Here is a 24,835-nt window from a genome sequence, read left to right as displayed (position 1 = left end):
GGTTAGAAAAAAAATAATCAAATTGATTTTTTTAAAATAAATAAAATTTGTTTCTATTTTTTTATGTACTTTAATAATTTATTAGGACTACATTTTTCATCACCAAGACTTGCATATTTTTATTATAAATATATTTTGAAAATGATACTGGGCATAGGGCTTTTTTAAAACACCTCCTTTCTGGGATAAGTAGTAGATACACTTAGCTACTTATACGTCTTAAACAAAAGCTGTATTTTATATATTTTTTATTATTATTATAAATATGTTTATTAGTTTTATTAATTAAGAAAGCAAAATATATATTAACAATAATATTACAATGAATTTTTAGTAATCTTGTGTACTGAATTCAGGATCCTGAGTGGAGTAAAAATATTATAGTTCCCCAGTTTTAATTCGGCTTTATAATAGTACCTCATTGCGTAAAAGTTAATTTCCTTAACAATAGATTATTACGGCCGGTCCTGGCGGCTTGTTATAAAACTGAGTTCCTTGCCATAAATTAGAAAAATCAGCCGAGAACTCTAACAATCAGTTTATGGTAGAGCAGGCGATAAGGGTTTTACCTGGAAAGTCGCTTCCGTAAATTTTAGTGGCGCTCCTATCGGCAAAGTACTGAACTAACTGCTCAAATTCTGGCGAATTGATACCCATTTTTTCAGTAATTGTTAGTTTTTGTTAAAAACTCTGCTAACCAATAGATCATTAATTTTCCTCTGATATTTCTGTTAAAATTATTCGACGTATTTTGCATTAATTTGTGGTATATTTTGATTTTAATAAACACATTATTATTTAAACAAATTGTACCAGTAACAAACATTTAATGACTCTGCGCCCTGTAAAAAGTGATGTTTTATCCATGTGCGAATTTTCAAGCGAACTTGAAAAGAAAACATACAGTGGTGCTTTTTTTACGATATTTCTCAGCCATATTTTTTCAGTTGATTGAACTGGTCTCTGCGCTCTAGAATATGAAAAAAGCTGCAGTTTGATGTATGATACATCTATATTAATATCATTTTTTCATACAAAAAGCCAAAGAAATGTTATACCTCGTCTAGCGAGTCCCCTTAAATTCAAACGGTGCCCCGGTACAAACCAACAATCATTAAATAAAAAATGTTTCTTTTGGTAAATACAGGAAAATTACTAAATGTGGCGGCTGCGTTGGTAATAAAACAAAACATTCTTACACGTTAATTTTTTATAAACAAAATACAAAAATTGAGCAATTTTATTCACAATAGTAATATTCTATTCTACAGCCCCACTAGTTTCGCCCCAACAGCGGCACTAGTCTCTGAAAGCTTCCTGCCAAACTGATTTACAACTTCAAAGGGGACCTGCAACAGCGAAAATCATTTAACCGCCTAGCACTAGTTTTTGGATATTTACATCAACTATAGTGTTCAAAATATTCGACACTCCCTCCAAACCGCCTATTAAATAAGTGGCAGCCACTCTCGTTTTCCCGCCATCATTTCCGTACTTTTCGTGCTCTTGTATGGTATCCACTATTGGTTTTGGGTGATAAAACCCTGCTACGAACTCTTGTAAACGTCCATAGGCTGTATCTGCTTTGCCGACCAGAGATTCGTGTTCTAAAGCTGCATATGTTCGGCCTGAATCAGGAAAAGGCGCAACTAAAGGAAAAGCCTAAAATAATTCGCGTTAAGCAGAGTTAGTCTATTTTGAGTAAGCTTACTTTTTTTGGGTTGATCACTTGAGCGATTTTTTTACGTGAGGCATCTCCTAGTGTGTTGAAAGGGGTGATGATGAGACTTGAAGGTGAAAGCGAATTGTGGTCCACTGGCATACAATGTACGGATGCAGATAGCGTTGACATTAATAGGAACAAGAGGTGATTCATTGTGCTAAATAAATAGTTGAGATATAATTGTAGGTAATTATGCTTAAGGACGCTTTCTCTATAGTTATTTGCTATTGAAGACGTTGCAGAAGTCACTGTCAGCAATTATCGACAAGGTGACTTAAAGGCGAAAAAATTATTTTAAAACCAAATTTTGGGTTTATACTGTAGTTTCAATAAATGGACACGTTACTTATTAATTATTACAGTAGTAGCAAGATTTGAGTAATGATTTTTGTATTACGTTCATATTTGCATTTTTTCAAGGGATGAGAAAGTTTAAAGCGATTATAAATGTTTGTCACGACAACCCATCAATAGAAATTTGAATTTATCCAAATATGTTGCTCACTTTTATTACTCGCCATTAAGTAACGTGTGACTTTAGTTCGACAATATCATTATAATTCATGTTTCAACGAGGCGGCAAAAATCAATCAATCATTATTTACATGTAGTGCATTTTAAGTTAAGAACGCCTTACTAATTGTTCGCGTTTTTTTTTTTTTTCGTAAAAAAATAAGTACAACAATAATTTTATTAAAACTAAAATAAAATTCGGAAAATTAATTTTAGTTCATATAATTCATGTAAGATAGGTATTAGACAAAAAATATAAAGTCAAAATGGGGTTAATGTTGTGTTATTATAAATAATAAATTCATAACTAACCTCTGTTTCACGTAAAAATATACACATTTCATTCTTAATTTAAGGCATTTAAAATTACCTTGTAGCTTATTTGATGTAAACACGCAAACTTTCCAGTTTTGTAATAACTAACTGTAGAAAAAAATTAACGTACAACTTTTTAAACTATTTACTACCCAATATATTAATTATACACAAAAATAACTAGTTAGTTATTAAAAATGAAATTTTGAATATTAAAATTCATACTAACGTACAGAGAATAGTCTAAGTTCCTTTACCAAAAAGAAATTTTTGCGTAATTTTGTGTTTGAAAGTCAAGGTAGATATGTAACCGATTGAGTTTATGTAACGTTTAATTAGTACAAATGAGTGATGAAATGTAGAAACACGTTTTATATACTTACACTATTGTTTAATTAAAAGCAGATGTGCCAATGTTGCTATTGTGTGAAAAACACTTTGGACACCATAAAAATTATTTACATTTATTTTTTACGATCACTTTTGCCGCTTCAAATTACCACTGAAGATTAGTAGTAAAATATTTACTCTGCCTTTAACAAACACGCAACAGAGACGTCTGATATCCACTAATAAAATGTCTCAGGTGTGGGGAGTTTTACTTTCACTTCTTGTTTGTATTCAGATGATGGTGTTCTGGTCTGCAGATCAACGCATTAGGAGTCACACTTTTTGAATTTTAATAACCCAACCAGACCAAAATTATTTTTAGGAAAGTTCGAAAGAAATGCAGCATGTTATAAATAAGATGTAAACTATCTCCAGTTTGTTTATTTTTAATGAAAATCGAATTTTTTGTAGCAGGAGTGACCAAGATATCTAGTGAAGTGCAAAACGTAATACTTTTCGTTTTTATTGTATTAATAAATAGTATAATTATGAGTGTTGTGGTAGATTTCACGTTTTTTCTTGTATTTGTATTCAAAATACCAAACAAGTTGAAAATGGAGCACATATTTTTGAATTATGGTGATTTTCGTGTTGCAATTGACACAAGTCGACAAGTGAACGTATTGGCAATACTGCATCATTAACAAAACACACGTGGTGAACGAACTGTGTGGTGAACTGTCATCGATCGGTTTTAATGTGCTTTATATAATTTTTGAATACATCTTTTTAATCAAATGTACATTTTCATATTTTAGAAGTATTAGTGTTGTGACAGGTAAGCCTCTGATTAGTTAGTTATTGCCCTTGTTAGCGTACATACAACATAATATAAATTATATAAATTGAGGTTATGTTTTTTCTTCATTTTTTTCTCTATAGTTTCGTATTAAATTGTAGCTATTTTAGTTTTCCATATTTTAATAATTAATGAAACACAAATCCGATTACAACGCACAACTTTCATTATTATGTGTTTCATTTTCTCTAGTTTTTCAACGACCAAAATGGGCAAATTCCGCACCAAACTCAAAGGTAGCACTAAAGGCAAGCGCTGGCCCAAAGGCCAGAGCTCCAGCTCGAACCCCGAAACCCAGAAACACCGAGATTTGGCAAAATCACGGTTCTTTCAAGAAAACTTGGGGCCGAGCAACCTAACGTCAGAAGCTTTGCGCAAACATGACGCCATTGAAACCTTTAAACCCCGACCTGACCCAGAACCCATGGGTGTAGAGGACGACGTGGAATCATCCCTTGGAACATACTCCTCGTACAAAACAATGGAATCATTTGCGTCAAATTGGTCCACTTACAGCAACATGTCGTTTAACAGGTTTTTGAAGGTGTTTAGGGCAGATTCGGCGCTGCATAAGGAGATGTTGGCGATGTTGGCGGCTATTAGTGAAGTGATTAAGGAGAATGGGGGGTCTGAGACGCCTACGGAGTACTTCGCGGCTTTGGTATATCTCATTTACTAAAACAAGATATTTATGTAATGTAAAAATTTAGGTCACGACGCTTGAAAGGGTGTACGATTCGGAGGAAAGAAGCGAGGATGAATTAACGGCTGTGTTGTCGTTGTTAAATATGGGAATTAAGTCAGTACCAGAGGGGGTTTTAAGGCGCACTTTTAACGATCTGGCGGCGAAAATGATGCACATTTTGAATGAGTATGTGGAGTCGGACAACAACACCATTATTAAAACAGTCTTCGGGATTTTGGGCACCCTGTTGAGGAAACAAGAGTTGATGATCTGGACGCACGACTCCACTAGTAAAATATTTACGTCTATTTTGAATCCGTTTTGCATTCACACTAAACCAAAGGTACTTTAGTGATTTCCACATTATTTTAAATATTGTATAGATATTACACGATCTTATTTTAGTGGCGCAAAGGCGCACAACAAGCTGTTACCCTTATCGTTAAATCTGATTGCTTTGAGGGTGCCAATAATAACGTAGCAGCTGATAAAGTTGCCGAATTTTGCGAACAAACCCTAGAAACTTGCATGGGAGGAAATTCAGGGGTTGTTCTAGTTTCGTCTATACAAGCTGGTCAAACTACTATTTTACACACCCTTGGACTGATGAAAGAAACAATGTGTAGTTTTTCAAAGTCGCACATTAAGGTATTTTTTCGCTCCCTTAATTGATAAATGCAAATGTAACGTTTATTTTTAGAAATCCTGCGAAATTATTTTAAGATTGATGACGTTAAACTACCCCATAGTAACATCGTGTGGACTTCAAGTCCTTCACGCACTCTTCTCTGCGCAGAAAGCAGTTGTACCAACCAAATTAAACGCGCAACTGCTTTCAGCTTTGTATGATTACCAACCGGGCTCTGGTGATGTGCAGCCAACTCTAGCATGGCTAGCTGTAATGCATCAAGCTCATGTTCATTTAGCTGAGTACGTTTTGAAATTTATATGTAAATTGTGTTGATTTTGTGCTTTTAGTACTGACATTTCTGTGTCATGTGCTGCTTTACCCAAAGTTTTTTCAACTATAACGCAACTGTGGCTGTCTGAAAAAACAGAAATAATGACTGCGGCCACTCATGCTGTGGAGATTTTATTGAGGGATGCTGTAGGTCCGGCTTGCTCAACTAAAGAACAAGTGGAGCAGTATAGTTCAAAATTGGCAAAGTGTTTTAGTTGTATTGAAGCAGGGCTTGGATACCAGTATCACAGTGTTTGGCATCAGGTGTTACATTTGATTGGAGTCATGTTTGAGGTGTGTAGAATATCATAATTTGTTAGTGTGTGTTTAATATTGTTTTTACAGGTTGCTGGTCAAAACTGCAGTCATATGTTACAAGGTTCTTTAAAAAGTTTGACTGAATTAAGAGACTCGTATAAATTTAGTTATAATAGCGAATTGGAACATGCTGTAGGTGCGGCAATTCGATCCATGGGGCCTGAAGTTGTTCTAAATGTGATTAGTTTAAAAGTACATATTTACGTTTTCGTTATTGCTTTTTTTAAACTTTTACTTTTAGAAAGATAATGGTGATTTGAATTTGGATAGATCTTGGATGTTGCCCGTTTTGAAAGAAAATATTAAGTCTTGCACTATTGAGTATTTTATGAAGGGGATTATGCCTTTAGCTCTGTATTGTCAGAAACGGTCTACTGAGTTGGCTGAAGCCAATGATGGAATAGGTGCGCATAGTTGTGAACTGTTGTATATGCAGTTATGGAATTTATTGCCGTGTTTTTGTAATCACCCTACGGATATTAAAAACAGTTTCAAGGTGAGTGTCATATTTTTTTTCTGTGTTGTAAGAGTGATTTATTTATTTTATATACGTTGAAAAACAGGTATATTTAGTTCGCGGTTCACTGAAAACACTTATTTTATAATGCCTTAAAATATTTACGTCTCAGAATTATTTTCGTTTGTTTTATCGCTAAATCACTTAATGCGATTGAAAGCACTCGTTTATATGTGTACAAATACAAGATTATTATTAAATTTGGACTTTTTGTGAAAATCTGGACGCCTAGGGGACGAACGAACTCAAGGCGGGATCATAAACAAAAAGTACAGGAGTATGTTATTTTATAAAGTTTCAATAACAGTTACTGTACACAATTTTGAAGTGACATCATCAAAATGTTTGTGGGGGTTACTAGACAAAATTTGAGAACAATGGGTCCAGTTGTTTCGGAGATTTATTTGTCTAATAAAATTCGACAGATAGACGGAAACGAAAACCTATTTCTTCGTATTCTTGGGGGTCATGAAACGTAGAGAAAACATCCAGTGAATGACTACTTTCATGTCTCCCGCCATTTCATCATTCCTAGGGAATAAAAAAATAGATCTCCCGTTTCCGTCTGTTTGCATCTGTGCCCATTTCTGTTTTTCCTGCATGTGTTTTTCAAATAACACATGAAAAGGTGAGCTAAATTATTTGTTCCAAGTCACTTTTAATCAACAATTCTGCATGATAAATTAAACGAATGGAAAAATAAAACATCAAATGAAACTAATAACGTGATTGCAAAGTAAATCCTATTTCAGTCGCATAGGTACTTTTTACTTTAAAACATTTAGATTTTGGGAAAAAAAATCAAGATTGTATAAGAAAATTGAAAATTGTCGAGCGTGTAACCTAAGGAAATGTTGTAATCAAGTCTATCGGCCGACGAGGTACTTTCATATTTTCTCGACGTTTCATGATCCCTAGAGTACGAAAAAGTATGTTCCCGTTTCCGTCTGTCTGTCATCTATCCGGATTTTTCTTAGGAATATAATCGCCGAAACTACTGGATCGATTGTTGTCAAGTTTTGTATATACATTAGGAATATCATGTAGATGGTAAAACGCTAACAAAAATTTGTCTAATCATCCCCAATAATAATGGGATGACGTCATCTCGAAAATTTACAGTAACAAACGTTATTTAAATTACATAGAATAAGATACTCCTGCATCTGTGGTTTTTGAAGGCGTGTTCATTTTTACCCTAGACATCTAGATTTTTATAAAAAAAAAATCAAATTTGTATAACAACATTTTACATTTTAGCTTTGTACTATGAAACCTTGCAAACGTTGTAAAGTCACCGTGAGAATTGTAAATGGTTGATCAAAATTTAATCGTCTTATCCCCTCCCAAAAAATTAATTACAGCATCTCAGAATTTTGCCGAATAAACCCTGTCTAAAATATTGTAAAATATTATTAATCTATACTTGTTATTTATGAATGCATTCATATTTTTACTTCCCGAGCGTATAGGGTGACATTTCCTGTCGGGCTACATTGGATTGGACATGATTTTGTAGTGTTAAATACAATTTACAACTTACAGAGCGGTATTTTTTATACATTTCCAAATTGCAATTTTTCATTTTTCATTAAATAGGAATGAAACTCTGCACATTCCATGTCTTTAAAATTAATCGGTGCGCCGACGCGGAATCTCAATGTATAGTCTTTGATGTAAAATAAAAATACGAAATAATAATAATTGGCCGGGATTTAAAATTCCGGACATTTCGCAAAAATTCAAAATTCCGCTCTTAAATTCCGGAGATGTTCGGAAAAATCCGGACGGATGGTTACCCTACGAGCGTAAGCTAAGGAAGTATAGTAATCGAGTCCATCGGCCGAATTGCCACTTTCATATTTTCTCGACTTGTCCATGACCTCTAGAGTACGAAAAAGGTGGTCTCCGGCTGTCTGTATATATTTATAGCAATTTTTTTAATTTCATAAAATAAGAGACTCCTGCACTTGTGGTGTGTGAACCTGTTTCGAATTTTCACCCTAAACATCCAGAGTTTATGGAAAAAAATCAACACTGAATAACAATATTTTGCAATTTAACTTTGATTTTTAAATTAATTTTAAATTCTAGGAGAACTCGTATAACTGAGGAAAACCTAGAAAAAGTAGTAATTATTGTTATTAAATATTCTCGAAGTTGTAGGCCACGACTGCAGTAGCGCTGGCGATCGGACGGCAATGTGCATCACTTCCGCGCTGCCGAAGGGTTTGTAAGGGTTCTCATAAAAAAAATTAAATTCGCAAAATCAAATTTTATAATTTTTCGGAAAAGCTGGATTTGTTTTATTGTATTACAAGGGCGCGGGAAGTTCTGTCGAAATAACTTTCGACCAATTTTTTCGAAATGCTTCTACAGGTGATTCCAAAAAATTAATTAATGAGGCAATCTTTTTATTGATTAAATCAAGAACAACTCACTCAAGGTTCCCGAAAATTTGGCAATATTATGGCTGTTATTATTAGTATTACATTGCATCTGTCCAAATTGTCATAAGCGTCCTTGAAAAAATGTCGATGGCGTCATCAAAAAATTTCTAAAGGAAAACCCACTAGAAACATATGCGTATCACGTTTCAGTACTTTTACTTTAACATTACATACATAGCTTTATTTTAACTTCTATGGATTATCAGAAAAAAATTAAATCTTATAATTTTTCAAAAAAGCTGGATATGTTATACTATACTTCAAGGTGAGGAAATAACCTTCGACCAATTTTTTTATTACAAAGGTAAGATGGTCAAAGCTTCCCTCGCCCTTGAAATACAATAAAACATATTCAGCTTCTTCTAAAATATACCGTGAAGGTTTTTTTTTCGCTGAACATAGGATAATTATCCTATGTCTTCTTTGTACTCGTCTTTGTTGTATTTTTGATTATTAAACTAACAGTATAAAATCCAATTATAACTATTTGCAGCACTAGTAAAAATAACCTACGTTCGTAAAGCCAGTTTTTACAATAAATTTTGTACCGCGAAAAAACAATAAATAAATAGAATTTTAGTTAAAGAATATTTAACTACTTACATCATTCATCACATTGGATGCTAAAGACTCAACTGAATACATTTTTAATTTCTATAAATAAATGTCTGCTAAGAGTTTGAGGAAATCAGACTCTATTTCATTATTGAATGTTTTATCAATGTTGATAACAAATTTATGGAAAAACCAAGCGAGAGGGAAATGGTTTTATAAGATAAAAAGATAAAAAAGATACATTTCGCGCTTTAGTTTTAGCAGTTGTGCCGAAAGGGGGCAGCACCTACAAAATCGTTTTATAAAATATTTAATTTTTAGTAATAAATATGTAAACAAATTTGTTAATTCTATTTAAGATATTAACTGTAACTAGTTTTTGTGGCGCCATCTAACTGAATAAGGTTAAAGTACACCTCGATATGTCACTTACTAAGTAGAGAGCTAAAAATTGTATTTAATTTAAATATACATATTGTGATAACCCAAACATCCCGCCATAGCTTGACATGTGAACAGAATTTTAAAACCCGCGAAAAATTCAAAAATTTGGCCTTGACTTGTGGTAAAGACCCTTAAGGATTTATAAACTTGCTGTTGACGTTGAAAAATTTACCATTTTAGTTTTAAGTTTCTTGTTGTCGAAATAAGTCTACACATATTAAGACAAAAAGGAAAAATGTAAAACCCGCCCACCCACCCTGTCTTAATTGTGATGAATTTTTTTTATTCGTCGTGAGTCAAGAGGGCGGAGCTTAACTGCAAAATAATTATTTCTCGAGGAGAAATTAAAAACATGTTTTTGAGTATCGTGCTCAAAGAACATATAAAGTATATTAAGAAAAAATTAAAGCCAAAGATTAAGCCCCAGCCATACTTGCCCTGATCTAAATAGTAATGAAGTTTTCATTGGTTGCCAGACCGAGGGGTGGAGCGTACTTACAAAATCGATAGTTCCCTATACAAAGTTACAATTTTCAATTTATATTAAGTTTCTTGTTGTGAAAAGATGACAACACGTATTAAGAAAAAACAAGCAAAATATAAGCCCCGCCCACCCACCCTATCTCAATTGTGATGATTTTTTTATTCGTCGTGAGCCAAGAGGGCGGAGCTTAACTGCAAAATAATTATTTCTCAAGGAGAAATTGAAAACATGTTTTTCAGTATCGTGTTCAAAGAATACTTTGTATCTTAAGAAAAAATTAAAGCCAAAGCCCCAGCCATACCTGGTCTGATCTAAATAGTAATGAAGTTTTCATTCGTTGCCAGACCTAGGGGTGGAGCATAATTGCAAAATCCATATTCGCTAAAAAAATTATCATTTTAAACATATTTTAAGTTTCTATGAAAAAAAAATCATCACAATTGAGATGGGGTGGGTGGGTGGGGTTCATATTTTGCCTTTTTTTTCTTAATATACTTAGTAATTTCTTGTAAAGAAAAAAGTATTTTGCAATTAAGCTCCGCCCCCTTAGTACACGGCGAATAAAAAAAATCATCACAATTGAGATAGGGCGGGTGGGCGGGCTTACATTTTGTCTTTTTGTTTGAATACGTGTAGACTTTTTTTCACAACATGAAACTTAAAACATATTTAAAATGGAAAATTTGTATAAGAAAATTTCAATTTTGCAATTAGGCGTCGCCCCATAATAGCAAAATCCATATTTCCTTGCAAAAATGTACCATTTTAACCATGTTCTAAGTTTCTTGTTGTGAAAAGATGGCTATGTATATTAAGAAAAAGGCAAAATCTAAGCCCCGCCCACCCGCCCTCTCTCGATTCTGATGTTGTTTTTTTTTTTTGGTCGTAAGCCGAGGGGCGGAGCTTAATTGTAAAATCCCTATTTTTGTATAAGAAATTAGCATCCGAAATGTGTTTTTAAGTAATCGTGTTATGCACAGAAAACTAAATAAATGTATTAATTAAAAAAGAAAACCAAAGAGAAGCCCCACCAATCCGTCTCGATCTCAATCGTGATGAATTTTTCATTCGTTGTCAGATCGAGGGGCGGAGCGTAATTGCAAAATCGATATTTCCCTATACAAATTTACAATTTTAAACATATTTTAAGTTTCTTGTTGTAAAAAAATCACAACACATGTTAAGAAAAAAAGGCAAAATGTATGTTGACTTGCATATTCATCCTCCAATGGATTGATTTGGACTTTTAAAAACTGAACATAAGTTTTGTTAAATTTTTGACGAAATTATTTTAAAAAGGTCAATAACGTAAATTTTCTGTTCTTTAAACTTGTACTTATTACAATACCTTAACATGAAGACAGTGCCAAATGTGAATAATGTCAATGTCTTTGGCATTTAAATCGATCAGATTTTATGTTCAGTTTTTAAAAGTCCAAGTCAATCCATTACAAGCAGGTATGCATCCAAATTAACATTAATTATCCTATGTTCAGAGAAAAAACAACCTACGGTATGTACAAATTTTGATTTTTCGAATTTTATGTATTTTTTTTATAAGGACCCTTATAAGTTAAAATAAATACATGTATCTAATGTTAAATGTCTACAAGATTTCAAAGCATTCAGTTTTGCAGTTTCTGACTTGATCAGTAAAAAAAACTGACTCATTCATTAATTTTGCTGCTATTTATATTAAGAAAAAAAATGAAAAATATTATTCCGTAGTTGTACGACCACAGTGACTGAGTAAATTCACAACCCTCGGCTTCGCCTCGGGTAAAAGTAGGATTACGTACTTTACATAAGAAAATAAAAATTCATTTTCTCTTTAAGTCAATGTTTCCCACAATTAAACTATTTTGGATCAAAATTAGACGTCTACAATCAAGAAATTTCCTCTCGAGGCGAAGCCGAGAGTTGAAAAATACCGGACAAATAATGCGAGGCGAAGGCGAGAGTTGAGGAATATGCAATATTTTTCAACTGATTTTATTCAATACATATGAGACTAAAAGGCAAAGTCATATCAATTTTTCAATAATTTTCTTATCATTCAGTAAATACTTTGAAGTTATCTAACAAAGTTACTGCGTAAATTCATTCCTCGATTTCACCTAACTTGCTAACTATAAATATGAAAATTATTTTTCTTTGAGTGAATGTTCCCACATCGAAACAATTTTAAATCGAAATTAGAGTTCTATAGCCAAAGAATTTTCACTCGAGGCGAAGCCGAGAGCCAAAAATATGTAATATACACGTTTTTAACAGAAATCGTTTTTTATAAAAAAAATGAATTAAAATAGGTAGAAGATGAAACTAATTTTTCAATAATTCTCTAATCATACAATCAAAATTTTGAGCTGACGTCATTAGTTTTTAAGGGGGTCGTAAACGAAGAAATTTTGATTAATGATTAACCATTAAAACGTTTGCATGTTTTCAGCATATTCGGTTATGCAATTTCAAAGTTAAATTGTAAAATGTTGTGATATAGTTTTGATTTTTGTTAAAAAATCTGGATGCCTGGGGTCAAAACTTAACACCGATTCATAAACTACAAGTGGAGGAGCATGTTATTTTATAAAATTTAAATAACATTTACTGTCGTAAAAGTTGGAGATGACATCATATCGTCATAGGTGGGGATGATCAGTGAAATTTTGGTTAGCGTTTTACCATTCTGCACGATATGTAATATATATTCAACAATCGGTTAGGACGTTCCGGTAATTTAAAAGACTATCTGGCTAATAAAAGTCGACCTATGTTTTCGTATCCTGGGAGATCATGAAACGTCGATAAAACATAAAAGTGGTGAATCGTCCGATAGACTCGATTACAATACTATCTTAGCTTACGCTCGGGAAATAAAAATAAAAATAAATCTTTTTTTAAAATCACAATTTTTTTTTTTTACTTTTTTAGTGTTTCAATTATTTGGAAATAGATATACATAATCTCTATATAGTGTAATGTTAAACTTTTTTCTTAAACAACCTGTATACATAAGCAAAAGAGCTTTACTGCAATTTTAGATCTCAAAACACTTAAAATTTCAGAGTATCATACATACAATTGTTTCGGTAATTCGTTAGACAGGAAATCCGTATTTTCCTTTTTCTAAAATTCACGAAGTGCCAAAAAACATGAAATCAGATTTTTATCGCAATGACCTTTAAAAGACCCCTCAGGCGATACTCGTAAATTAAAGACGTTCCAGTTTAGCAACTGCGCACAAAGGAAGATCATATAGCCGCATAAATCGATTATCTTTCAACATTATTTAAAAAAATATATACTTTATTTAATTTTGCAAGTTAAATTTTATTGATACATCTGAGACTAAAACATTTCGATTTATGTACTTCGATTATGATTCACCCACAAATGCGTGTTGGTTTTAAATCCTGCAACCACTTTCTCGCTATTTAATTTGCTACCTAACTAATAAAGATGTAGATGCCTTCAATTGGAACCACTACAAGTCACGTTTAATTTCCATATTCAGAGCATAGCAAAAGTCCTCGGAACCGCCATCTCCGACCGCAAAGAACTCCGCTTATCCGTCATGGCGTCCCTCCGAAAACTAATCGCCAGTGCCAAAGAATCCGAGAACCAAGACGACATCGCCGAAATCGCACGTTTCGACAAAAACTACCTCCCGATATTATTCAACGTATACACGACCAAACCTCTCGGAAGCGACGAAGAAGGCCAAAGATTAGCAGCCCTAGACACAATCAAAGTTTTCTTGACTCTCGCAAGTCCACAACTAACCGAACAGCTGTTCAAACATGCCGTAGAACGACTTAACAGTTCGTCAGAGGACCCTGAAGATTCCTTCATTAAAGAGAGCATCCTAGACCTGATACGAGCTCTAGTGCCGTACCAGAACACCGAGAATGTAGGAGTTTTGTACGAGCAGTGCGTTAAACCACTACCTGATATAAAAAGCAACAAGGAACAGAAGAAAGCGTACCGGTTGTTGGAGGAGATCTGTGGAAGTCAGTCAGAAAGTTGTAAGGAGTTTGTCAAAAGTAACAGGAAAGAGGTGCAGAGGTTGCTGTGGAAGTCTTTGGAGACGGCGGCTGTGTCTAGTAAAGGGGCGAGGTTGAGGTGTTTGAATTATTTATTGAAAGCGCAACCCCAGCTTGACGCAGATAGTAAACTTATCAAGAGGGTGGTACCAGAAGCGGTTTTATCATGTAAAGATATCAACGAGAAGACCAGATATATTTCGTATGAGGTTTTGAACACGGTTGGGGGAATTCTTCAGCAACACAATGAGATGGATAAGTTTATTCATTTGGTGAGTGGGGGGCTTTTCGGGGATGTGAATCTCATGAGTTGTACGATTTTGGCGCTGGCGTCGATTCTTCACAACTTTTCAGGTAAATAAATTTATTTTAGTTAGTAGTGTATGTATGATGTGGTAATTTTGTAGGTGGGCTGGGTCAGGCCACGATTCAGTGGATTTTAGAGAAGGTAGCGGCGTTGCTGGCGTCTTCTACAAGGGAAGTGGTTGCTTCTGCTTTCAGTTTTATTAAAGTGTATTGTAAAACAATGCCGAGTCCGATGGTGGCGGCATCACTCCCTCTTATCGTAAGTATTGTAGAAACTTGTATGAAGATTGTTTTTCTGACTCATAGGGACGGTAAATTCATTGTTCACTGCATCAAAAATTTGTACATTTCAGATTAAATCCTTATGTGCAATGACCGACGATTGTAGTAGACACTTTCGACTAAAAATCCGCGACATATTAAACAAACTAGTGCGAAAATACGGCAGCGAAACCATAACACCTCACATCCCTGCCTCGAACACCGTCATGTACAAAAGACTGAGAAACATCCGCAAACTCAACGCACGCAAGAAGCGACAAAAAGAAGGCGAAAAAGACGATGAAGACAGCGATGACGAACAATTCTTAGTTAAAGCAAAACCAAAAAGGTAACAAAAGTAGCTACTTTACACACTCGATACTAACACTCTTACAGTGTCGAAGAAATCCTCGCCGACTCTGATTCCGACTTCGACGACATGGAAACCGACCAACCCAAACCTCCAAAGCGAAAACAACCGAAAACTTGGATCGAAGAGGACGCCGAGAGCATCGTGGACTTCACCGATCCGAACGTCGTCAGTAAAATCACCGGTAATGCACAATCTGCTTTTTTTTAACTAATATGATTCAACACGTCATTCAATTGTTGCAGCTACTAAGCCAGGCACGAGTGCCCCCTTCCAGCAGGCGTCGAAAAAAGCAGAGAAAGACCGAGGTTTCAAGACCGCCTCAGACGGGAGGCTTATTATCACGGACGATTCGTCTGATAGTGACTCTGAGAAAAAAAATAAAATTAGTTTCGATTCGGATGATTCGGGGTCGGAGCTGGATGATAAGAGCGTTGCGGAAACTTTGGTTTTGAGCGATCGGAAGAGGAAGAGGGCTGCTAGTGTAAAGAGTGGCGTTAGCTCGGTTAGTCAGCCCCCTACGAAGTATAAGCCTGGAGGTATTGGGATTCATAGGTCGCTTAGTGCGGCGTCGGTCCGCAGTGGCGCTAGTAGTGTTGTAGGGAGTGAGTATAGGGGCAAGAAGGCGAAGGGTGATGTGAAGAAGAAGGGCAAGCCGGATCCGTATGCGTATTTGCCGCTGAGGAGGTCGGCGATTAATAAAAGGTGAGTTGGTGTCAAGTCCAGGAAAAGTGAGACAAGAGTGGGAGGTATCTGCTGCAAAATATTATTGTTTTGAAGATTTTTACTAAATCTCCAAAATTTACATCAGTAAATAGTATTTCAATTTTATAAAATGAGATAATCCTTCACATGTGGTTTTCAAGTTTTACTCTAGACGTCCAAAAAAAAAATCAAAATTTTGCAATTTAACTTTGAAACTGCTAAACCGACGCTCGGAAATTTTGCAAACTTTTTAAAGTTATAGTATCATGGTAAATCGTGAATCAAAATTTATTCGTTTTGTCTTCTTCCAAAAAATTGATAACGTCATTTCAGAATTTTACCGAATCCCTAAAATATGAAAAATATTATGATGGTTTATTAAAGCACTTATAGAATTAATTACAAATGTTATAATTTTTAGAAAAATCTGGAATTGTGTAGCTTCCACCAATTTTTTGATATCACAATTTTTCGTTTTTTCGACTTTAATTTTTTGTTTTTTCGGTTCTTCAGTTTCTCAATTTTTAATTTTTCGACCTTTCTATTTTTCAAGTTCTTGACTTTTATTTTTCATTTTCACGTTTTTTTTTTATTTTCGTTTTTTGATTTCAAATCACTATTTTTCGCTTATTCAATTTTTGAAATTTTCAATCTTTGATTTTTCAAATTTGTAATTACATCTTTATTTCCAATTTTTAGATTTTGCGAAGTTTTCATTTTATAATTTTTCGTGATCTCATTTGCAATTTTTCCATTTTTTTGATTCGAAAAGTTGAAAAATCGGAAAACAAAAAACGAGAAATTGCAAAATGGAAAAAGTGGAAAATCGAAAAATTGTAAATCGAAGAACTGAAGAACTAAAAACTGGAACATTGAAAAACTAAAAATTGAGGGACTTAAAAAAATAATGAATCGAAAAATTATAGAATCCCCAAAATCATAAAGTTGAAAAACTATATTATCGTAATCATGGTAAATCGTTAATTAAAGATGTAAATATTGAAAAATCGGTTAAAAGAAAAAGTTTTAAAATCCAAAGATGGAAAAATTCTAAAATCGTATAATTTAAAATGCGAAAAATTTTTTAAATTAAAAATATCACATTTAAAACGAAAACTAGAAAATTTGCAGCTCAAAAATTGAAAAAACGAAAAATTAAAAAATCTAAAAGGTGAAAAACTGAAAATTTGAAAAATTCAAAAATCAAAATTTTGCAATTTAAATTTGGAACTGCTAAACCGAATGCTCGGAAATATCGCAAACGTTTTAAGATTTTCGTAATCATGGTAAATCGTTAATCAAAATTTATTCTTTGATCTCATTCCAAAAAATTGATGACGTCATTTCAAAATTTACCCGAATAAATCCTTACTTTTGAGGGTTTATCAATGCATTCATAGATTTTAGAATTAATTACAGGATGACTAAAGAAACAATATATCACATCCATATCTTTATTTTAACTTATAAGGGTTATCATAGAAAATTAAATTCGCATAATCAAATGCTATAATTTTTCGAAAATTCTGGACATTCCACCAATTTTTTCTTATCACAATTTTTCGTTTTTTCGACTTCAATTATTTCAATTTGCAATTTTTCAATTTTGGAATTTTTCGACCTTTCAATTTTTCGTTTCCTCAATTTTCAAGTTCTTGACTGTTATTTTTCATTTTCACATTTTTTTTTATTTTCGTTTTCTCGATTTCATATCATTATTTTTCGCTTATTCAATTTTTGAAATTTTCAATCTTTGATTTTTTGATTTTGTAATTATTAGATTTCTCAATTATTCGATTTTCCTATTTCCTTGATTTTCGGATTTTCGACTTTGAAGTTTCTTAATTTTTAATCACTTTTGATTTTTCAATTTTCCGTTTCTTAAATTTTTCAACTTCTTTATTTCCAATGTTTAGATTTTTCAAAGTTTTCATTTTATAATTTTTCGTAATTTCTTTTGCAATTTTTCCATTTTTTTTTTTTTATTCGAAAAGTTGAAAAATCGGGAAACTCAAAAAACGAGAAATTGCAAAATGGAAAAAGTGGAAAATCGTAAAACTGGAAATCGAAGAACTGAAGAAACAAAAAATTGAAACATTGAAAAACTAAAACTGAAAAAAAAATGAGTCGAAAAATTACACTACCCAAAAATTGTAAAATCGAAAAATTATGGAATCGTCAAAATCATAAAGTTGAAAAACTGTAACACTCAAAGATATAAAAATTAAAAAATCGATTAAAGGAAAAAGTTTTAAAATCCAAAAATGGAAAAATTCTAAAATCGTAAAATTGAAAATGTGAAGAATTTTAAAAATTAAAATTATTATCACATATTTAAAACGAAAACTAGAAAATTTGCAACTAAAAAATTGAAAAAACGAAAAATTAAAAAATCTAAAAGTTGAAAAACCGAAAATTTCAAAAATTCAAAAATCAAAATTTTGCAATTTAAATTTGAAACTGCTAAACCGAAATGCTCGGAAATCTTGCAAACGTTTTAAGGTTATCGTAATCGTGGTAAATCGTTAATCAAAATTTATTCGTTTATCTCTTTCCAAAAAATTGATGACATCATTTCAAAATTTTACCGAATAAATCTTCCCTGAAATATGCAAAATATTATAACTCTACTTATGATGTTTTATTAATGCATTCATAGATTTTAGAATTAATTACAAGGTGACAAAAAAATATATCACATCCATATCTTTATTTTAACTTACAAGGGCTATCATCAAAAATTAAATTCGGAAAATACTATAATTTTTCGTTTTTTCCATTTGCAATTTTTCAATTTTGGAATTTTTCGATATTACAATTTTTTTTTTCGGGTTCTTCAGTTTCTCAATTTTTATTTTTTTGACCTTTCAATTTTTCGTTTCCTCAATTTTTCAAGTTCTTGACTTTTATTTTTCATTTTCACGTTTTTTTTTTAATTTTCGTTTTCTCGATTTCATATTGTTACATTTCGCGGGCGAATAAAATTGGCGTGGATTAAAACTCAACAATATATTTCTTAATAACTGGTATTTACACGACTAACTATTGCAACGATTATGTACAGAAATTATTCCGGCGAATTTCACTGACGGCTCTTGACTCCACTAGCTGAATAATCCGTTCCCGACGGTCGCCTCTATTTAAACCCATACTTCTCCGATCGAGATCTTTCTCGAATATCCATCGCGACTCCGCTTCGAGACTTCCGGTAACCGGCTCCAGACTTGTCTTTATGCGCCCGCCGCTCGGCCGTCGATGAGTCATCCTTCATCGACACACATACTAGAAAAAACCCATAGGCGTCGCACTATGGGTTTATTTCGTAACAATAGCACTATTTTTCGCATATTCAATTTCTGAAATTTTCAATCTGGGATTTTTCAATTTTGTAATTATTAGATCTCTCAATTATTCGATTTTCTTATTTCTTTAATTTTCGTTTTTTCGATTTTGAAATTCCTTAATTTTTAATCACTTCCGTTTCTTAAATTTTTCAACTTCGTTTTTTCCAATTTTTAGATTTTTCAAAGTTTTCATTTTATAATTTTTCGTAATTTCATTTGAAATTTTTCTATTTTTGTGATTCGAAAAGTTGAAAAATCGAAAAATTCAAAAAACGAGAAATTACAAAATGGACAAGGTGAAAAATCGAAGAACTGAAGAAACAAAAAATTGAAACATTGAAAAACTAAAAATCGAGGAACTTAAAAAAAAATTAATCCAAAAATTGGAAAGAAGAAAAAACAAACACAATCGAAAAATTATAGATTCGTCAAAATCGTAAAGTTGAAGACCTATAACACTGAAGGATATAAAGATTGAAAAATCCAATAAAAGAAGTTTTAAAATCGAAAAATGAAAAAATTCTAAAATCGTAAAATTGAAAATGTGAAAAAATGTTTAAATTAAAATTATTATTATATATTTAAATCAAAAACTAGAAAATTTGCAAATCAAAAATTGAAGAAACTAGAAATTGATAAAACGAGAAACTCATAAATCTAAATTGAAAAAACGAAAAGTTGAAATACCGAAGATTTGAAAAATTCAAAAATTGAAAATCTTTGAAAAAAGATAAAATCAGAACTTTGAAAAAGCGAAAATTGAAAACCGAAAAATTGAATAATTAAAAATGTAAAACTCGTGAAAATGCAAATCGAGAATTGCAAACTAAAAATTGAAACATCTAAAAGTTGGAAAATGGAAAAACTGAAAATTTTTATAATGAAAACTCTAGAGTTACAGACGTTTCCAAAAAATTTCCAGCAAGATGCTCAAATCAGGTTCTCATAGATTAGTGAAAAATAATCATGTCAATGTAATTTACCCGAAATTTTTTGGAAACAATGGTACCTAAAATTGAAGAAACAAAAAAAAATGCAAATCGAAAAAAATTTAATTGATAAAAAATTCAAAATTTATAAAATTGGAGCATTGTAAAATCGAAACGAAAAATTGAAAACTCGAAAAATTGCAAAATTTAAAAATTGAAAAATTCAAGTCAAAAAAGCTGGGGGAGTGTAATTTACGTCACTGGTTTTAACTTTGTAGAGGTTATCAGAAAATAAAAGTCCCAAAAAAATTATACTTTTTCAAAGAAGCCGAATTTGTTGGGCTGTACTTCAGGGGCAACGGAAGTTCTGTCGAAATAACCTTCGACCATTTTTACTTCCCGAGCGTAAGCAAAGGAAGTATTGTAATCGAGTCCGTCGGCCGACTCTCTACTTTTACGTTTTCTCGATCTTTCATGACCCCTAGAAGACGAAGAAATAGGTCTCCCATTTCCGTCTGTCTGTCCGTCTGTCCGTCTGTTGTCCCGGATTTTTATTAGACAGATAATCTCCGAAAGTACTCGACCGATTGTTGTGAAATTTTGTACTTATATTAAGAATATCATGTAGATGGTAAAACGCTAACCAAAATTTGTCTAATCATCCCCACCACTAATGCGATGACGTCACTTCAAAATTGTACATAGTAAATGGGTTTTCAATTGTATAAAATAACATAGTCCTACACATGTAGTTTACAACTCTGAATCGACTTTTCACCCGAAACGTCCAGATTTTTGGAAAAAAAATCAAAATTATAAAACAACATTTTGAAATTTAATTTTTAATCTGCTAACCAGAATGCTTTGAAATGTTGCAGATGTTTTAAGGTTATAAAGAGCATCATAAATCTTTAGTCAAAAAATATTTGCTTATCCCCTCCAAAAACTTGATGACGTCAGCTCAAAAGTTTGTGGAATAAATCATATCTAAAATGTACAAAATATGATGAGCCTGTACTTGTGATCTATCACTCCATTCATATTTTTTGGATTTGCATATACAGGGTGACTCAAAAAAATTAATGAATGCGTAAATATATTTTATTGATTTAATCAGGAACTACAAAACCGAATGCTCTGAAATCTTGCAGATGTTTTAAGGTCATAAAGAGCATAATAAATGTTTAGTCAAAATATATTTGCTTATCCCCTCCAAAAACTTGATGACGTCAGCTCGAAAGTTTGCCGAATAAATCATATCTAAAATGTACAAAATATGATGAGCCTGTACTTGTCATTTATCACTCCATTCATATTTTTTGGATTTGCATATACAGAGTGACTCAAAAAAATTAATGAAAGCGTAAATTTATTTTACTGATTTACTCAGGAACTACAAAACCGAATGCTTCGAAATCTTGAAGATATTTTAAAATTATCATAAGCATGGTAAATTTTTGATCAAAACGTATTTGGTCGTCCCCCCTAAAAAATTTATGATGTCACCACAAAATTTTGCTGAAAAAATCCTATCTAAAATGTACAAAATATGGTGAGTCTCTTCTTGTGATTTATCATTCCATTCAAATTTTTTCGATTTGCATATACAGGTTTAATCAGGAATTAGAAAACCGAATGCTTTGAAATCTTGGGAATATTTTAAAGTTATTATAAGCATGGTAAACTTTTGTTCAAAATGTATTTGTTCATCCCTCCTAAAAAAATTGATGACGTCACCCTCAAATTTTGCTGAATAAATCCTATCTAAAATGCAAAAAATATGATGAGTTTGTACTTGTGATTTATCATTCCATTCATATTTTTTAGATTTTCTTAAGAGGTGGTTCAAAAAAATTAATGAAGTCAATTTATTTTATTGATTAAATTAAAGGCAACACTTATTATTAGTATTACACCCCAACCAACCCAATTTGGTAGACACAAAATTTGTTAAAGGAAAAACTCGGTTGAAACATAAGGGTAGCACGCTTATTTACATCGACTTTAACATTACAGACCTGCATTTGTTTTATGCTCTCACTTGGTTCCGCGAATGTGAAATAGACATGTTTATAATCAACCAATTGTGAATTTCATCGTCAAGAATTAAAATAAAACCCAATGTTTTATATAATAAGCGGAAGTCGAAGCAATAAAACCGATGGTCGTTTTGTTTACAGTTTCTCTGTTTGACTCTCACGTATGCTGTTACGCCTGTCATCTTAAATTAAGAATGTTTATACATACACGATTTTCAGTTGCCTCTGATACGTATACGTGAGTAAATTGTTTCGTTATTTTATTGATTATTACAAATCAATATTCAAAACGACCCAATTCATTTTCCCGAAAATTTGAGAATATAATAATTTTATTCTTAGTATTACACTACATCTATCCCAACTGATATACATGTCCTTGCAAAAATGTTGATGACGTCATCGCAATTTTTTTTAAATTCCCACTACAAAAATGTAATGAGAAAAAAAACACAATAGGCATGCAGTCGTCAAGTTTCCGACAGCGAGGGAAGTACTGTCTAAACTCTTTAGACCATTTTTTTTTATTTATTTAGGTGGATAAAGTATATCCTCATTTGGCAACACTGTACACAGTGACAGTCATAGACACAAAGGGTGAATAAGTAAATACTGATATGCATCAGTCTGTATGTCGTTTAGGTATATTTTGTATACTAAAGGACTGAAAATTGGTCCATCTGCATTTGTGTGGCAAATAATGTGGTGATGCCAGAGACAACCTTAAAGCAGTACCTTTTTATTCAGTGTCTTTACTTTTCCTGGATTGTTCTAGGCGCATTTTTTTATAAAGCATGTTGTTGCAGAAAAAAGTCGAAAGCTGCAGGTCAGTTTAAGAATATAATAAAAGGGGCGAAGTCTGGGGCTCTGAAGGGGGCCAAAGCTAAAAGAAATAAGAAGTAAAATGAATGTTCTAAGCTTGCTTTAGTAATAAATGTTTGGTAATTCATGTGTTTTTTATTGATTGGATTTGCCGTGTGGGTAGCACCCGGCAATAAAAGTAGCGTGTGGTTTGTACATTTTTTATTCAGACCTAAAATTTCTACATTAAAATGAGAAAAATAATAGACCCTTTATCATTGTGTATGTATTTAAATGAAAACGATTGTAAAATACTCACAGGAAATATTTTAAAAAATATTAAAACTATGTAAAAAAAAAATCTCACTTTGTACATACAAATTATAATACATAAATAAAATATGGAAACCAATTGATAATTTGTTATTTCACTGGTTCATAGCTAGAAAGCAAAAGTCATGAGAAGACTAGTAATCTGTTGTGGATGCCAACATTCTAACAATGATCGATTTAATATAGAAAAACCAGCGTGTTAACTGTATTTGTAAAGTTATGGTAACTTACATCTACATTTCATTTTATAGCAAGTGATTAACCTATCGATATAAATTTCTATTTTAAATTTCAAAAAAGGATAGTTAAATCCATCACACAATTTAGTCTTAAAACTTACTTGTAAAAGGAAAAGTACAAAATCAGCAGCGAATACAGAGGTGTAAATGGTCCACGACTTTTTGAAATACAAAATAGAAATTTCGCTGACCAAAGTAAGCACATTTTTCAAGATCTTCAAGAGAAATGAGTCTGGTGTTCATGCACAGCCAACAATAAGGACTAAATAAATTGCACAGTATAAATAAAAATTGGCCTACACAAACCATAATTTGGTGAAAACGTGGTTACTTTGACGCGCAGACAACAAAACAGCGACGACTTAGCGCATGCCTGACTTAGAATGTGCAATCAACCATTGCAGCGTGATGTCAATATTATCTTTTTCTTTACAAGAAATGGAATAACAACAGATTTCACGGTCTTGGATAGCTGATAAGTTCCTGAGAAAGATATTCATTACGAGATGGATTAAAAACAGTGGAAACTTACATTCGCTCGATAAGGCCATTTTCATCTAAAGCTTGTGGCATGTCCCTCTTATTCCCCAGCACTAAGACTGGAATTCCCGCTAATTGTGGCTTGTCCAATAAATTGTGGAGCTCATTTCTCGAAGCCTCGATTTTGTCAGGATCTGCCGCATCCACCATATACCTAGACAACAAAATGAGTCATCACAAATATTTTGACGCGCTACGCTTACACTATAGCGTTGACACCTCGACAATAACGCTCCCACATCGACCTAAACCTAGGCTGACCGCCGATGTCCCACACTTTTATTGTTACATTTCCCTTTGTTATTTTCCTCATATTGAAACCCACTGTTGGAATCATGTCTTCACTAAACTGACCTGACTGGAAGAGACACTCGTCAATTATGCTCAACTTTGTACAACGAAAGCGAAACATACTGCGATTACATTGACGAAAGTTGTTTTTCCTGAGTACTGGAGCCCCACTAGTGTTAGTTCCATTTCTTCCTTCCAAAATAAGCTCCTAAACCAGTCCAATATTCTGTTCATTAAAGCTAACATTTTGCCGGTTTTTGTTTACGATTTCGAATGAATTTCAAGACACTAGGACTATGGTTTATTAATAAATTAAATGTCATTTACTACCCAACCCGATCTGTCACAATTGTCAAAGATGCTGAAAAGCTAAAAAGTGAATCACAATAAAGGTGGCGCTGGTGTCGACGAAAATGCACGAACGAAGCCGATGTTTGAATTGATTGGCAAGTTTGATTTGAATTTTAATTTTCTACGACG

At 32.7% G+C, this 24,835-nt stretch overlaps 3 protein-coding genes across 4 annotated transcripts; 1 reads left to right on the top strand and 2 right to left on the bottom strand.

Moving 5' to 3' along the window:
- Positions 1-1,192: 1,192 nt before the first annotated feature.
- Positions 1,193-9,365, bottom strand: LOC135143571 (uncharacterized). Of its 2 annotated transcripts, none has more exons than XM_064075457.1 (4): positions 9,275-9,365; positions 1,712-1,880; positions 1,402-1,662; positions 1,193-1,349 (listed from the first exon to the last, which is right to left on the bottom strand). In XM_064075457.1, the coding sequence occupies exons 1-4, from the start codon at positions 9,277-9,279 to the stop codon at positions 1,266-1,268; spliced, it is 519 nt and encodes a 172-aa protein (XP_063931527.1). In that variant the 5' UTR covers positions 9,280-9,365; the 3' UTR covers positions 1,193-1,265. The 2 variants fall into 2 exon arrangements, with proteins under 2 accessions (XP_063931527.1, XP_063931536.1); XM_064075466.1 differs by lacking the exon at positions 9,275-9,365 and adding an exon at positions 2,935-3,221.
- Positions 3,599-23,100, top strand: LOC135143392 (RRP12-like protein). The gene is made up of 14 exons (XM_064075250.1): positions 3,599-3,719; positions 3,933-4,401; positions 4,451-4,768; positions 4,831-5,073; positions 5,126-5,355; positions 5,404-5,680; positions 5,732-5,896; positions 5,946-6,200; positions 13,669-14,551; positions 14,605-14,762; positions 14,857-15,113; positions 15,161-15,318; positions 15,380-15,839; positions 22,958-23,100. Exons 2-14 carry the CDS (start codon positions 3,949-3,951, stop codon positions 23,052-23,054), a joined length of 3,954 nt encoding a protein of 1,317 aa, XP_063931320.1. The 5' UTR covers positions 3,599-3,719; positions 3,933-3,948; the 3' UTR covers positions 23,055-23,100.
- Positions 23,101-23,159: 59 nt separating this feature from the next.
- LOC135143562 (ADP-ribosylation factor-like protein 8) lies at positions 23,160-24,730 on the bottom strand. The gene is made up of 4 exons (XM_064075443.1): positions 24,479-24,730; positions 24,268-24,422; positions 24,057-24,218; positions 23,160-24,007 (listed from the first exon to the last, which is right to left on the bottom strand). The coding sequence occupies exons 1-4, from the start codon at positions 24,599-24,601 to the stop codon at positions 23,887-23,889; spliced, it is 561 nt and encodes a 186-aa protein (XP_063931513.1). The 5' UTR covers positions 24,602-24,730; the 3' UTR covers positions 23,160-23,886.
- Between the last annotated feature and the right edge of the window lie 105 nt (positions 24,731-24,835).

This window comes from Zophobas morio, unplaced genomic scaffold, assembly GCF_036711695.1.
Source record: "Zophobas morio isolate AGI-343-1 ecotype UQ-CSIRO unplaced genomic scaffold, CSIRO_AGI_Zmor_V1 ptg000004l, whole genome shotgun sequence".
In the NCBI taxonomy this organism is placed as follows: Eukaryota; Metazoa; Arthropoda; class Insecta; order Coleoptera; family Tenebrionidae; genus Zophobas; species Zophobas morio.
Note: the sequence above shows the minus strand (reverse complement) of the source record. Positions and strands in the feature narration are given on the sequence as shown.

Bases quoted from the DNA above. Each gene is read 5' to 3' on its own strand.
- LOC135143562 (XM_064075443.1), bottom strand. From the start codon at position 24,601: ATGTTAGCTTTAATGAACAGAATATTGGACTGGTTTAGGAGCTTATTT. The intron at 24,423-24,478 runs GTATGTTTCGCT...TGTCTCTTCCAG, and splicing joins CTTTCGTCAATGTAATCGCA to TCAGGTCAGTTTAGTGAAGA. The intron at 24,219-24,267 runs GTAAGCGTAGCG...TTTGTTGTCTAG, and splicing joins CGAGGTGTCAACGCTATAGT to GTATATGGTGGATGCGGCAG.
- LOC135143571 (XM_064075457.1), bottom strand. The intron at 1,663-1,711 runs GTAAGCTTACTC...GAATTATTTTAG, and splicing joins AAGTGATCAACCCAAAAAAA to GCTTTTCCTTTAGTTGCGCC. The intron at 1,350-1,401 runs GTAAATATCCAA...TCGCTGTTGCAG, and splicing joins TTTTGAACACTATAGTTGAT to GTCCCCTTTGAAGTTGTAAA.
- LOC135143392 (XM_064075250.1), top strand. From the start codon at position 3,949: ATGGGCAAATTCCGCACCAAACTCAAAGGTAGCACTAAAGGCAAGCGC. The intron at 5,356-5,403 runs GTACGTTTTGAA...TTGTGCTTTTAG, and splicing joins GCTCATGTTCATTTAGCTGA to TACTGACATTTCTGTGTCAT. The intron at 15,114-15,160 runs GTAACAAAAGTA...ACACTCTTACAG, and splicing joins GTTAAAGCAAAACCAAAAAG to TGTCGAAGAAATCCTCGCCG.